General features: G+C 33.7%; 1 protein-coding gene across 1 annotated transcript in view; it reads left to right on the top strand.

Annotated features, from left to right (window-relative positions):
- Positions 1–5,453: 5,453 nt before the first annotated feature.
- Positions 5,454–15,963, top strand: part of LOC134233755 (voltage-dependent calcium channel gamma-5 subunit-like) — a 35,016-nt gene continuing 24,506 nt past the window's right edge. The window contains exon 1 of the mRNA XM_062715753.1: positions 5,454–6,182. Coding sequence (XP_062571737.1) covers positions 5,987–6,182 — 196 coding nt within the window. The 5' untranslated portion in view covers positions 5,454–5,986. The remainder of the gene's footprint in view (positions 6,183–15,963) is intronic.

The raw sequence follows: 15,963 nt of genomic DNA, 5'->3' as shown, positions 1-15,963 counted from the left end.
TATCATTTCCGGGCGATATTTCAAGAAGATTTTGAGCTTATTCAATGTAATTTTATACCAAAACTCCCTAGGACCTCTCTCACCCCTCTCAAAGTGCCCCGCCCCGTTTGTTTTATTAGTATTTATAGTATTACATGTCGCTATTTTTAGCACAGGGACATGAGGAGAGTTATTGCGTATAAAACAGGTTCTCGGCGGACTTTATGTTCTTATTACATCTATTAGAACTGTTTAATAAATCAAACAACATGGATTGTGTAAAATTTTGACAATACCGAACATGAATATATACATGTATGTGACTTCACTTCTGCATATACTTGACACTATTTAAAGCGATTCTGTGGTCCAGTGGAATGTTTCTCGCTTTCTTTGTGAGAGGTCCCGAGTTCAAGTACCGGACGGACAACTTTTTTTTTGAAATACCTTTTTTTTTACTAAATAATAGTATTCAGCACGCCAAATGAAAAATTTACGAGGTCTGGCTTGTACAAACTCATAAAATCATCATTACAGTGTGATAGATATTCCATATAAAAAGAATCTTCTATACACATAATAAAGAATAAGCACTTAAATCTTTATATCGATGATGGTGTATTTTATTTGCTTCAGTATACATGCATGTATACATTAAATAATTCTACAAATTCAGTGAGGGGGATCCAACTCCCCCCCCCCTTCCTCCCCCCGAACTCTGCATGTTTTACTTTTTCCTTAAGCGGGGGACACAAATTCTCTGAATTAGCTTGTATTTAATCAATTGAAGAAGGGGTTTAAGATAAAGATACCTGTTTGCCTAAACTTCTAGGGAGCTCAAAGCTCAAAGTAGAAAGAAATAAGACATATAAGTCAGAAAAAAGGAAATCATTTTGGGTCTTATAAATATTGTATTCACTCTATATGGTAAGATTTGCATACGTATGTATTTTTAAAGATAAGTAAAATTTGGGAAATTTTGGTTGTTTAAATGCAAAGCAGGTAAACATTTTAAGCAGAGGGCATTCTTTTCATTGAGAGGCAGACACGTACATGTAGGAAAACACGTTTTTATAATCAATATTAAATAATGAGCTTCACGTTAAAATGGTCAGGCCAATTTGCTGTTGTGGTAAACAAGGAAAAAGAAAAATTGCTGGAATAGATTTTATCATTTATGTGGTTACCAAGAGACAAATCTCGTTACTTAACATTATAGATAGACCTTGGACTTGCAAAGCTAGGGGTCATGTAAAACAAAAACAAAACTGAAACAAAGATGAGGAGAATTTGAGCCGAAGAGCTAGATTTTATTGAATCAATGGGCGACAAGCAAATTGGAACTATTTGATTTAGAAAAATATATGATTGGCATATACACTTTATTTGTATGGCAAGATAACCATAATAAACGTTTCAAATCTGATAGCGCGAAGGATCCCTTTCTTTTACTTTATAAAATTTGGGAACATTTCTTCACCAATTCTTAAAGTATTTTAATTCCGTTCAATATTCGAATACTGTTCTATATTGATGAAAACAAATTCCCGAAAAAAACTCCAAAAACCCTCCAACGCTTAAGATTTAGGTAATGATTGCAAAAGCGTTCTAACAAATAGATGGAATTCCTATGGGAACTAATTGTGCTTCCTTACTAGTCTAGCTGTTTTTGAATTTTAATGGAGCAGAATTTAAAAAAAAATCTTTAACAAAAGAAGAGGAAATCAATTGCTATTGAAATCAACTCGACTTTCAGAAATATCAATTTTTTATCACTTGTCCTTAAATTTGTTCCATTCATAATTCGACTCGATATACCCTAAGGCTAGTGAATTCAAAATTAAAGACACGCCACAGTATATGTCGAAATGAAGGCCAAAGCAACAGTTGTTTTTTTACCAAGATTTTTATTGTTTCATCTTCATAAGCATATAGGAACAAAAGAACACAATAAAAGCATGGAAATTCTTACAGCTTATTGGATGACCTCAAAAGACTACAAAGATAGGCAAGGTAAATCATATTCACCTGCTCTGGAGTGGAATGACATTTAAATTAGAAATTGTTCACTTATCAATTGGTTTCTGCTGTAAGAAAGATAACCCTCTCTGGTGACTGGCATAAGGTTATTTTCGTATATTTTAAATTTGTTGATACACAATACAGTAAAGCACGGTTAAAACGAACACGCTTATAATGAAATGACGCTTATAACGAAGTGATTTTCATTTCCCATGACTTTAAAAGGTTTGTTCCCATCTCGCCTTAACTGTAAAATTTAGCATTCCCATTTCGCCTTAGTAAGCTCTCAGGTGAGTTAAGGTGATGAAGATCACTTTATATAGCATAAAGTATTTTTTGGTATTTCACGTGTTATTTCATTCACAGAATTCATAAATTCTTATTTGTTGTTAAATTCAATCTAAAAAATGTTATCATTTGAATTTTTATATCAACCTAGTAGTTATATTTACAAATACTAAAATTCCCATTTCGCCTTAGTACTTTTTTTCTTACCTTTATTTCACAGTTAAGGCGAAATGGGAACACACCCTTTAAAATATACCAGGACCCAAGACCATAAAGTGAGAATAGAATTAAGTCGAAATTTTAAATCAGTATAACTTTTGAAATAAATTTCAAATTGAAACAAAATTTTCAAGTTAATATGTTGATATTTAAATATTCAAGATACTTGAAAAATATTAGTCATGTTCATGAAATAATAATTAAAATATTTAAAATCTAAATTTTGACACTTAAGCCTATTGTCAGTTTATGGTCTTGGGGCCAGGACTTTAATTGGTATAAGGAAATTACGTTTATGTGGAAGCTAAATCGCCCGTCCTTGGCACCTCGTTATAAGTGTGTTTTAATGTATTCATGTACTGCTATCTTGTCTATCATTAGTCTGTGCATTACTAACAATGTATTTATGTAATTTTTATTTTCGATTAAGAGAGCCTACAAACAAACCATTCTATTGAAGTACTTCACAAATAATGCTACTTTCTAAAAAAAATGACATTGTTTAAGTTTGACTACGATTTTGTTTGATTGTAGCTTCGCAAAGTGTGATCTTGTAAATATCTACATATCTATAAATAATATATTTTTTATTGATTTCGATTTCTTATTTTAAAAAAATGTCCTTAATGCTGAGAGGAACAAAATTTTAATAATAGTTTCAAAATAAAAATGCTATTATCCATAAATTCCTTGCCTGATTTCAGCCTCTCTGTCTACCATTCCTCGTTGCTGCGATTGACTTTTTTTTTCTATCTAAAAAAAAAATAACAATCTGATTAAAATTCAGATCTCTTCATAAACGATAAAGCGCAAAGCAGCTTTGTGCTATGTAGAGATCTGTATTTTAATCAGATTGAAAAAATAAAATCTTTTTTTGAAAACAAGAACCTCCTGATTTGTTATTTCATATGAATTTAACATTTTCAATATATAAAAAAAAAATTAAACATTCAAAATTCTTGTTGGGCTTGTTAACTATTCGATTTTAAAGAAGAGTTGACATTTTCTGTAATTGTCTGTGCATGATATATTTTTTTCAATCAAAAGATCATTCGATATTAAAGCTTAACAATTTTTTTACAGATTGTATTAATATGATTTTAATTGTAGTGAAAAATCGATACTTAGGGAGAAAAAAAAATTGGCGAGATTGCACTCGCCAAATCCACTCCGTTTTACCAGCATGGTAAGGACTCTGGAGGGTGTTTATATACTTAAGGAAAAGACCTCGCGGGAAATCTCCGTCGCATTCAGCTACGAATTCTATAGCAGAAATTAAAATTTGCTTCTCTTGATAAATCTAACAGTCCTATACGGCGTAGAGATGACAAGAGACAACGAACAGTTTCCCAGGAAACCTCTATGGCACCATTTACCGACTCCGATTTTTAAAAATTGTTGTAGCTAAGTCTCGTTTAAACGAGATCATCGTTATAATCCCTGACATAGAAAAATATGTCTTTGTCGTTCCCTTTCCATGTGAAGTGCTGTGCTTGTAAAAAAAAACTCAGATTGAAGACTTTTCCAAGGTTTTTTTTTTTTGCAGGAGACTTGATTATCCGCAAAGACCAGTTTTATGCCTAAGAGTAACCGTCTTCAGCTTCTAATTTGCAATCAATAATCACATAAAAAGCGACATATGAAGCCGTGAACACATTTTAATGCTGGTAAATTTTTTGCTTTTAGGTCCGTGGGACAAACAATTTGTATACAATGGCCTCTGCAATACATGATAAAAAGGATCATCCAATATAGATATGCATACCTACAAATGTGTCTAGCACCAAAGACCTTGACTATAATATAGTTCTGATTTTGTTGCTAGTCTATAATCGTATATTGTTCCTGCTTTGTAATTTCATATATGCTGCATGGCATGACGCTTTCCCCCAATATTCTTCTTTCGGGTTCAAAAACCTTAAAACGCAATGTTTTAGTAATTGACAGGTTCATCGTGGGAGAAAATAATTCTACAGGGCGTAGGAGGACGAATATTCCATTATCTGTGATCTATTTCATGCAGAGGTTAAAAAAATGTGTTACATAATTGATTTTTTTTACCCCAGTAGTACATTTGATATATTTGATCAACTGTTAAATCATTTTATCACTGACTAACATTCGTAAGTTCTTTTCGTCTAAACATACCTTTGTATTTAATAAGATACTTCTTTTCTGTACAGCGAAAACATACAAACGCAATTAAAATCTTTAAGGAATTTTATTTCATTAAAATTTAAGAAAATATTTGGTGGTCAAAATTAAATCTATATGCATAAAATGTAATTTTTAGCATCAAAAGGTTAATGAAAATAATTAATTTTGCATTAAAAACGAAAAAAATTAACCTGTATGAAGTTTGCTAACCCTAAAAGGAAAAAAGATGGTTAATTAATTGTAATTATTGTCCTGGAAGTTGATGAACAATTGATACATCCTAATTTTGTTATAGTTGATTTATAATATTTTTGACTGTAAATCTAAAATTGTCAAGTTTTGCTGAGTTACTAACCTAAAAAAATTGTCGATAATTTCTTGAGAAAAGAATATTGAAGCGTATCAATTTACTTGACATTTAAAACAAAAGACATCGGTAAGAAAAATGGTCCCTTTCCCCCAATAATTATTTTAATAAAATGACACTATGTGATATATAATGTCACGATATGCTGTAAAATTGATAGTTACATTATATTCTGCACGCTGATATCATCAGATCGTTTGTTCAAGAGCACGTAAAAAAACGACATAAAAGTATTAATCGTACAATGATCTAGCGGGAATTACGTAAGCACGGTTTCAAATATTCATACAAAAATCTAGAAACCATCACTAAGGAAACAGATTTGACAATAACTTGCAATTTCTTTCTGTCTCTTGTCTGTTGTCTAAGCACGCGCACACTGAGCTGAGAGTTACTATTGATTTTTTGGGCTAAGATGGACAAGTTCTAGAGAAGATACGAATAGGCCGTCCCCTCTCGAAGCGTTTCATGGAATCAGATCGTTGACATGGTTTATCGTTTATCCAAGGCAGACAGCGAGAACAATCATTTCGGTTCCATTACATCTGAATGAATTCTGAAAAAAGGGACATGTAAACTGAATGAGATGTCTTCTGTAAACGGGGTCGGACGAGGCAATGCATCACAAATATCAAGTCTAAAACTGTCTCAGGAGTGCTTTAAAGAAAATCGTTTTTTCTTCGAAGTTTTTCTCCGCAGGGGTATCCTGTCACTTTCAGAAGAGCACTGTTAAATTTTTTCTTTCCTATAAGTGATAATCCGTTGCTTCAAAGTATTTTCATGCCGTTGTCAGTGAATTCAGCGGATGGGAGGAAGTTGTCAGTTTCATCCTTTGGTAAAAGTCTTGATGTGGCATAATACGAAACCGTCAATGGTGGATAAGATTGGAGACAGATTTGGTTCACTGACTTTTTCACGTGTGCGGTTGGAACGGTGTCTTGAACGGATTATACAATGGATTGTTGTAGTAAGAAGCGAGTATTGATGGTTATGACAAGTGCATGTGCGTGTGCAGCATTTGGATTACTGGCTATCGGTGTCGCTACAGACTATTGGCTCTTCACGAGTGATCTCCAAAAAGAATCGGAAAACGACACTGACCTGTACGAAAATCACTGGTCTGGGCTTTGGCGCACGTGCAGAGTGGACGGTAAGGTTGTCCAGTAATAAGGTTATTTGTCTTTATAATGAGCCGTGTGAGAACCATTACAGCGGTCAGAGAACCAGATTACAGCCAGTCACGTGTTATTAGCTTTGTTTATTCATTCGTGATCAAAATGGTCAAAGAAATTTTGATGAGTAAGCCCTGATTTTATTTTTATCTTAAAGATCTGACACTGATGACGTTATTTGTGTAGATAAAATCGGTTGTTATGATTTCCATGTGTGATGATAACCGTTGATTCTTTTTCTTGTATATTTGACCTTGCTGAAATCAATACTTCTAGCAGCTCGAGGGATCAGACTTAATTAACCGAGACCTCATCTCAAAGTCGACCTTATATGGCTTTATGGTAGCTGATTTACTAGGAACTAGGAGAGAATTTGAGACTTAAGTGTCAATTACTTGAGGCTTTAATTTTCATAAATTTTATGGGAAGCTGCAAAGGTTTTGCCATGTAGTTGAATTTATTAAACAATTATAGGTATTATTGAAAAAAAATATTTTCCATGGGTAAATTGATATTATTCTTTTTTGTTCTATATATCAAGGAAAGGGTTGTCACAAATATGATTGTTATTTTTCCCCTAGTCTATTTGAGAAGTATAGTCTAATAGTTTTTATAGAGGTTCAATCCTCAAAGGAGCATCAGAGCGAATAGCCACGTTCACATTTACACTAAATTCTGTCATTGTATATCATCGGTTTCGTAAATTACTCCACATTTTGTAAGTTTGTGAAGGCTCTAAAATTGCTATTATAGCAAATGATACACGAGGTATTAATCGTCGGGTTCGATGTACGGTTAACACTGCTCTGGGCTCCAGAAATGATAGACGTCCTTAAAGGAGGTGAGAATGCACCAACGACAGAATTGCACTTTGTAGAAAGCATATCTAGAGAAATGGAACCTAAAATACATATCGATTTTCCCCTGATAAATTTATTTAGACGCTTTATGATATTAATGAAATCAACAAATTGAATATCAATAGTAGAATAAATATGACTTTGCGCCATGAATGTGATAAAATTGTCCCTTTTCGTTACAATGACGTGTCCGTGTCTTCAAGAGAAAAATTACTCAGATATGAATTTCTGATTTTATATCGTTCCTGTGCGTTATCAACCAATGTTCAGGGCAGAAAATACATTTCATTAATTTCATTTCAATCCCATGATGTGGTTTAAAGCTGGGTCGATTTTGAACAATGTAAAGAATAAAATAGACAGGACGCTAAGTGAATCATGGCTAGTCATAGATAAAGCCTTTGAAGTGCTTCATAAATGTGAATTTTTTCATCAATTTAGTCCATTCTTTGATGTTTCATTACATTATTGCATAATAATCAAAGCAGTTTAATAATATTTGCACTAAACAGAATCGAACTCATCTTCAAATCGGTCAGACTTTGTGTGTTTGCATTGAAGGACATTTAATCATTTATGTGCAAGATATGTAACCCAGATTCATAACTTCCACTAAATACAATACAGTTGTTATTCAAATTTATCACTTATTTAACCACTAAATACAATATAGTTGTTAAGAAGTTTAGACAAAAGTGATTAAAGGTACTTGGACACAGATTTGAAGTTAATATTTTCTCATTTTTTCTGTGTAATATCACGAATTATATATTTTAATAGCATTTCACACAAAAATTAATTAAAAATCATATTTCATTTAAAAGTTATTAAAACTTTAAATTTTTTGGCAACATTTCACAAATTTTAACTTTATTCTTAACTTTTTGATGTGTTTTAACTTTTATCCAGAGTAGAAATGTCAAAACACCTCACAAGTATCGTCATTCCGAGCATATCAGCACACTATGTACAATTTTTGTATAGTTATTGTGTACCGAACTAACAGTCTGCTTACCACAACTGCACGGACTGACAATATATTGTGTGTTTGTTTTGCTCTCGAACGTGTCTACTCTGAATTTTCTGGATTAAATTAATATTTTTCATTTATACAAAACGAGATTGCCACTTTTCCTAAGGATTAAGAATAAAATTAAATTTGTGACAATTTGAAATTTCAATATCTTTTAAACGAAATAAATTTTTAAATTTTTGTGTGAAATGCTATAAAATATATTTATATGGAATATAATAACTTCAAAAATCCTTTAAATACAATAAAACTTGAAAAAAGCGTATTTTTATATGGTTTACTAAAAATCCGACAGAAATCAAGCCAAATTAGGGCAAACTTTCAAAAATAATTTAAAGCTGTGGTGTTTCTATAAGTAGTTTGACCAGTTTACCTTAAAGAATTGGCAAGAAAAATGTCTGTCTTCGTGTTTTCTTTCTGCTGTAATATCAGAGCTAAAGACACTGCTCTAGAAATCTATGCAACTTTGATATAAATTACGAAAACTTTTCTCTAAATACTCAGTAGTCATTTTGAAGGCAACATGGAATGTACGGATAGCATCTATCGATCCGCATGACCATACTTTTACTAGTTTATAGGCTTGATAAAATAACAATTTTGAGCAGTGTTTGGGCATTAATGAACAAATTAAATGAATAGGTTCCAAACATCTTCACTTTCGCCCCAGTATTGGTACATCTCTTTGTACATCACGTTCTGCCCGTCTCCTAATGCTGACGGGATCGATTCGCCGGAGTTTTAATTATAAAATCAGGGAAGGAGTGTTCGAAGTGGATACTGCTACTTAGGTGCTTTATACAAAGTACTAGTTTCTATTAGTGTTTCGGGCTCGCAAAACCACTTGGCATTCGTAAATTAATATCGACAGGTACTAAATGAACCAGGCTATGTAAATGAGGATCGTTGGGAATTCGTTATTGGTGATTATAAGCCCCTCTTCTGATATTGACTTTTCCGTAGTCAATTGATGATTTTTCTTCATTTAGGTTTTTTTTTTTGCTCTGAACGATCATCGAGGGAAACTGTGTTTTATCTGTGCTCTAGAGTTGCATATCATTTTCACGTTTTGCAAAGTTGTTTAAGCTTGTCTTTTGTACATTCACTGTAATCCTTTTTAAGTTTTCTTCTAGACAGTCAGAATTGGTAGATCTTTTCATTATTATTGATGTGAGTAATTGCTAGAGCCCATCAGTGGACCTTTATGCTTTTGTATTTCGAGGAAACATTTGGTCAAAACCCATCGATTTGAAATAACTTTTATCATTTTTTGTCTGTACCAAGGGTCAGTATTGGTATTCAATGTAGTTAGCTCAAAGGTATTTCAACCCTCTAAATGAAGTGTTTTGTTCGGGTTAATAGGAATGCCATATTCAGTTCATTGTTACTTAAATTTTACTATGATTTGACAAATAACCATGACCTTTATTGTGAAGTGCTGCTTGTTAAGTCAATTGTCAAATAAACCGTCTGTAAACTGTAAACTGTCATTTGTTAAAGTTGTTAAAAACAGATTTAGTGACTTTCAATGGGTAAATTAGACTACGTTCGAAAGTATTTTTAAGACATACAAATGGCACGAGGAATTGAACATTTGAAAATTGCTCGCAATTTTCTTGCTTGCTGTGCACATTATGGCTATAAATCAACTTGTTTATAAGTTAGAGCTAAAAGTTTCCAGTCAATCATATAATCTAGCTACGACTATCCACAACTTTATACGCATATTCCTCTGTCAACAAAACAACTTCGTCAAAAACAACTGCATTTTGGGACTGGTAAATGACAAATAAATCGTAATAGGGATTGAAGATAACCAATTGAGCATTAAATGTGTGGGCAAGATTTTGTCATCTTTCGGGATGGATGCGTCTTTGTCATGTTCTTCGAATATGGTATCGGGCATTGAAGAAAACAGTCGTCTGTTGACACGTACAGAGATATGGCCGTCGAGGGACATCGTGAGATACGCGTACTTTCCTCTAAGACTGTTGAGATTGAGTAGGTGCATATACCCTACTTTTGACTTCCCCCCTGGAAGTGACATCGGTAAATCACTCAACACCTAAAGTAAATGGGCAACAATGTTTGGCAGACTGGTCATAAAAAGTATTTTGTTCTAGAGCATGTGGTACTTATTGATAGTTATGTCTGAGTTCGAATCGTGATGCGTTGTAATTTCTGGACACTTTTAAGACTGAAAATAGGAGTGGAGTAATATCTATGGTATAAATCAGAACATGACTATCGCAACCGCATTTGTTTTTATAATTTAAAAGATTTCTTTATTGACTGATTGTATGTTGTTTTACGTCCAATTCGAGAGTTTAAAACATATATGGTATGGACCCCCTCTTTCCATTTTTAAAATTTTTTAAAATCTGGGTTCGAGTCACCTTTTTCCTATTCTAATATGCACTATATGTTATCAATAATGTAACTCTTGTGTCTATAAGCTGTTTTAAAATATTTCGTTTTCGACATTTAAAAACAGCTAAAAGAGACAAAAGAGTTACATTATTGATAACATATAATGCATATTAGAAAAGAAATATAGGAAAAAGTTGACTCGAACCCAGATTTAAAAATTTTAAAAAATGGAAAAGGGGGGTCCATACCCCAAGTGCCTGTGGACGGCACTCGGAACCAACGAGCAGGGAGGGTTCTTTATCGTCCAAATGCTTACAGTGTCAAGGTACCTCAGTTTTACGTTTAGGTTTAATGCCTCATCCAAAAGAGACTATACTTTCACTTCTAGTGTCGGGTGCTTGGTGAATCCTTAGTTTTATGGGTCGCAGCGAACGAGGAACGAATCACAGCGTCCTTCCACTAGACTTCCGTGTTCGGTCTACTCATATATATAGGGACGTCAACGACTTCAAATTTAGACCTATACTTGGCACTCGGGGCCATTGAGTATTGGGGATTCTAAATGATGCTAATGCCTACCGTAATACGGAACCATGGGTTTTAAACCCCGTGACTTTCACTCCTAATGCCGGGCGTATGGCGAAGGATCAGTCACTAACTATGTTTACGCCTAAGGTTTGACATCACCACATTTTATTGAAAAACGTACAGATCTTTTCACAAATAAACCAATTTGTCATGATGTTACGGATAAAATATCCGTTTACCGTTTTATTCATGCACTTTTTTATGGGATTGAACGCATTGATCCCATTAAAGACAAATAACCAGGAAGTCCAATACCTTTGAAATCCCTGGAGAGGTAAAAAAATATAACGTTTTCAAAATGAAGCAGTGTCCTTAATCCCATTTGATTGCACCAGCTGAACCATTTGGCAGGATGCATTACTTCACGGCATTGTTTATAAGGAAACGATTGGCACTTTAAATGGGAAATAAAATTTTTATTGTGCAGACAATATTGCTATAGAGTTACGAAAAGACTTCCTTAAACAGTAGCTGTTTAACGCTGCAATTGCTCATCTGAGAAAAAATATTTTGCTCACGAAGGGTATTTTGGGGATATAATTCCATGCAAAATCGACAAATAAACGTTTTTAAAGCAAGTCAGTTACCTTGTTATGAGAGTAATGAGATTTTGGAATTAGTTTTTTTCGACACTGTCTAGATTTTTAAAAAAAGAACTCACTGTATTGACAAAGTTCTTAAGAAAATGTAGCACTAAGCAGTACATTGCTTGGGAAAAAATTCAGAAAGGCATTATAAGCAAAACAATCCCCACAAAGAAATAACTAAATGTATGGCGTTCAGTATTTTTTTTTTCAAGTATTAAAAAAAACTCATGAAAAATGTAAAGATGATAAACAGTGATCGAAAAAAATCTACAAGGAATTCAAATTTTGTGATTAAGGAATAAACAGGGACCTCTGGAATTTTCAGAGGTGGGATCAGTTGCCTTGGGGAAGCAAGCATCTACTGTTTACCGGTAACACCCGTTGTGAGCTCTTGTATGATAGAATATTCCGTCGTCAACTGAAGTTAAAAAAAAAACGAAGGATAAAACCGAATTGACTTCTTTGCATTGTTTTTCATTTAAATTCAGTTGACTTCAGTGAATGTTTTTCAGTCAAAGGAATCTTTGTTAAATTTAGAAACCTAAATTGAAAATGATTAATAACCAAATAAATTTATATTCATTTTCTACTTAATTTAAAAAAAAGTAATAGACAGTACCTTAAATATCACGTTCTACAGACGAGTTACTTTAAACGTAAAATTTGACGGTGTATTCTTTTAAGCGCTTTTGGCGGAAAGAAACTTCCGCTAATTAAAGTACATTGCTAAATGTCTTAAACATTGATACATGTATAAGAACATCAAGAAATGCACTAAATCAAATCTACACTAACTTGCTAAAAAATCATTTTCTACTAAATATCGTACACGCTTAATATAATTCATTTACAGTATTTCTATTAATCTGTTAATGACCATGTGCCCGTGTTACCAAACAGAGCATAAAATAATAGTTCTATGATAAAACTGGGTTATTAGTTCTGTATACTTAAGGCTCGCTGGAGAACTATCAGCGTAGAAACTTTTAATTGATTGATTAATTTGATGCCGATCTCTTTGCCGCTTTCTTCGTCAGATCGGAAAACAGGTCGAATCCAGAAAGCTTGTTTGTCGATGCTTGACGCACGGGATGATTTTTTTGCAAAAAATAAAAATTCTATTACGCTGCCCGATCATAAGTGCATTAGTCATTTTATTTTGCCAATTCCAGAGAGAATGTATTTTAATATTCTTGACTGATCATGTCGAGAAGAATGAAAGATTAATGGAAATGTTTCACAATTCTTCCCGTTTCTTTACAAATAGAAAGGCGCGAATGGTTTGACCCATGCTCATTTGTCAGAAAAGGGGAGAAATAATTTCTCAAAAAGAAAATTATTTTGACAGAGTGGTGATTGAACGATGATGATACAACAATAACTGGACTATTGAATTACATTCAAATTATACATTTTTTGCTTTGAAGACGAAATTACAAAAAATAGTTACGTGTTACGGTCACATATTTCTTATTTGAAAATAATGGACACCATGTTGATTTGAAAAGACCTGTTTCGTTATACTCGTATTTTACGTAAAAAGCACTGAAAACACTCAAAACTAATAATTGTTACACGTACATGCAATTGCACCTTGTTTTCTTCAGTTTGTTTTGTCTTATTTTTCATGCTAATCAAAACAAGTGTTTGGTGGCATGTTTTATATTTGATCATGAAAAATACATTGTTGTTTATGAAAAATATATTATATATATAAACATAAAAGTGCATTTCCATACCACTTTAATTAAAACTTCAAGAGTAGGCCAAATAGCTATCCAAAAATAATGTGTTTGGCCATTTTGTTTAAAATTCTATTTTTATCAGTCCTTTCGCAGAATGTAAATTTTTTGCGAACATCGAACCATTTACCCCATTACGTAAATAATATTACCCGATTAATCATGCTCGAGAATGGATCTATACTTATTGGTCCAAGCGCATTTTTACAATTTGCATATGACCCTATGGGGACACCATAGTCACAACCTTTTAAACAACTTTTTAAAAAGTTGCATTCTCATGCAAATACATTTGTACATTTTTGTTAAAAATAAATGTGAAGATGACGAACAACCAATCTCATGAATTCATTAAGCAAAACATTATTTCCAGGTCAAAAACCTGGATTTCTAGAAATAACAGAGGTGGCCTGGGATGAGGTGCCTAGAAAGAGCAAACATCCCCTGTCGATAGGTCACACAGACCGTGAACCCTACCGGTGTATGTAATGATCAGGTATACAGAGTACTACGAAATGATAGCGTTAAAGGAGTTTCTTTCAAGATTATTACAATTTTCGATATACGAGAAAAATGTTTTCAAGGCCCAAATGTGTTTTGATTGATTGATTTTATGTTGTTAAACGTCCCTTTCGAGAATTATTCACTCATATGGAGATGTCACCAGTCGCCGGTGGAAAGATGCAAATTTTGTCCTATACTCGAAACTTAACGGCCATTGAGCAGTGAGAGATATTTTTCGTGCCAACACCTACTACGCCACGGAACCTCGGTTTATAGACTCATTCAAAGGACAGGTCTCCACATCCGACAGTGGAATTTGAACCTGCGTCGGTCACCGCATTGCACAGTGGTTAAAGCGTCTGTTCTAGAGTCGCAAAGTAAGGAGTTGATCCCTACGTCGCGGGTTCGAGTCCCACTGTGGGACGTGAAGACCGGTCCTTCGGACCAATGCACGTCGCGGGCTACCAAATGTCTAAATTTTTGGCGTTAAAATCATAGAAAGGGCTAATATTGTATAGGCGTGCATGCAAGGTGCACAAAATTGCATCGGTTTACAAATATATCTAAAACAATGTGTGTGATCCATTTGAATGATTTCGTACTGTTCTGAGAAAATTTCCAGAGAAAGGGTAGCCCCAAAAAGAGAATAAAAATCTTAAGTCCTTGTCTTGTATACCTCAAGGTGCAACAAGGATTAGTTAGTTTAATATACTAGTATCCTGAGAACATTGTGAACGTAAAAGAACTCCTATTCCAATCTTAAAGTCAGTTTTTCAAATATCCTACCTAAATTTAGTCTAACTATAATACCTTTATCCTTGTCTAGTTTGATTTGAGCTTTTCTTACCTTTTCTGAAGTTTTCTCTTTAATATTATTATTTTGAAGCTTTATGCACGATAATAAATTTGTGAGCAATTAAACTTGTTCCTCTCTTTGACCAAGCATATAACTTCAAACTTTGAAAGCATTTATAATTCTCTTGATCCACTTTATGCCTTCTTTTAACATAATTTCATAATTAATCGTTTCCTTCCGTTGTAATTGTAAAAAGCAACATGAATCCAACTAAAGGCTTACGAATAAACACACAAAGCCTTTTAAAAAGTTGGAAAAGCTAAGATTCATGATGGAATTGCCAACAATAAGTAGCAAAAGCCACCTTTTAATTTGATTGATTGATCGATTGTATATTGTTTAACGTCCCTTTCGAGAGTTTTTCACTCATTATGGAGACGCCACCACTTGCCGGTGGAGAGTTACGAATTTTAACCTATACTCGGCACTCAGGCCCATTGAGCAGGGAGGGATCTTTTTGGTGCCAGCATCTACTGCGACACGGGACCTCGGTTTATACGGTCTCATCAAGGACCGGTCTCCTTGTCCCACAGTGGGATTCGAACCCACGACGTAAGGATCAACTCCTTACTTCGCGATTCTAGAGCAGACGCTATAACCACTGCGCCGCGACCTTTTAATTTGAAATGACCACCTTTAAAAAAAAAATACCGTATGGCACTAAAACATTTGTATAAGAATACGTTTTTGGATGTTATCACACAGACCTAGTCCATTTGCTACCATCAAGCAAACTTGCCCAACAGTATAGCAATATATATGGAATAGAGTTCCACAGCTATAAATCCGACACTTAATGTTTCCAGACGTTACTCTCTTAATGTAATTGATGCTTCTAGTAGGCTAACGATTGAGTAATAACCAACACTTCCTTAAATAGAATAAAAGAACCGTTTATTTAGAGTGTAAAGAAGAAATTTATACTGTGACTGCACTATCAAAAATCTATTTTAGTTGAAACGTAGGAGGATTGGATGTAAATTCTTGCGAATAACTGTTTTCACTTTTAAATCAGATAGATATGGTGTCACCGTATCTATCAATATTTGGCTTCATGTTGATGTGTATTGAAGCCCCATTGAGACTACACATGGCCACTGAATCTCTTTATGGTGAAATAATTGGTTTGCGCCTTTCGGAAGTGTGACGTCATATACTCATCTAATCCTTTTTATATTTGATAAATAACGACCTACAATAGTTTGTCATAATGTTTTTT

Source organism: Saccostrea cucullata, unplaced genomic scaffold, assembly GCF_032062105.1.
Source record: "Saccostrea cucullata isolate Sc308-1 unplaced genomic scaffold, CSIRO_AGI_Scuc_v1 ctg484, whole genome shotgun sequence".
In the NCBI taxonomy this organism is placed as follows: Eukaryota; Metazoa; Mollusca; class Bivalvia; order Ostreida; family Ostreidae; genus Saccostrea; species Saccostrea cuccullata.
This window is presented reverse-complemented; position numbering and strand designations above follow the sequence as displayed.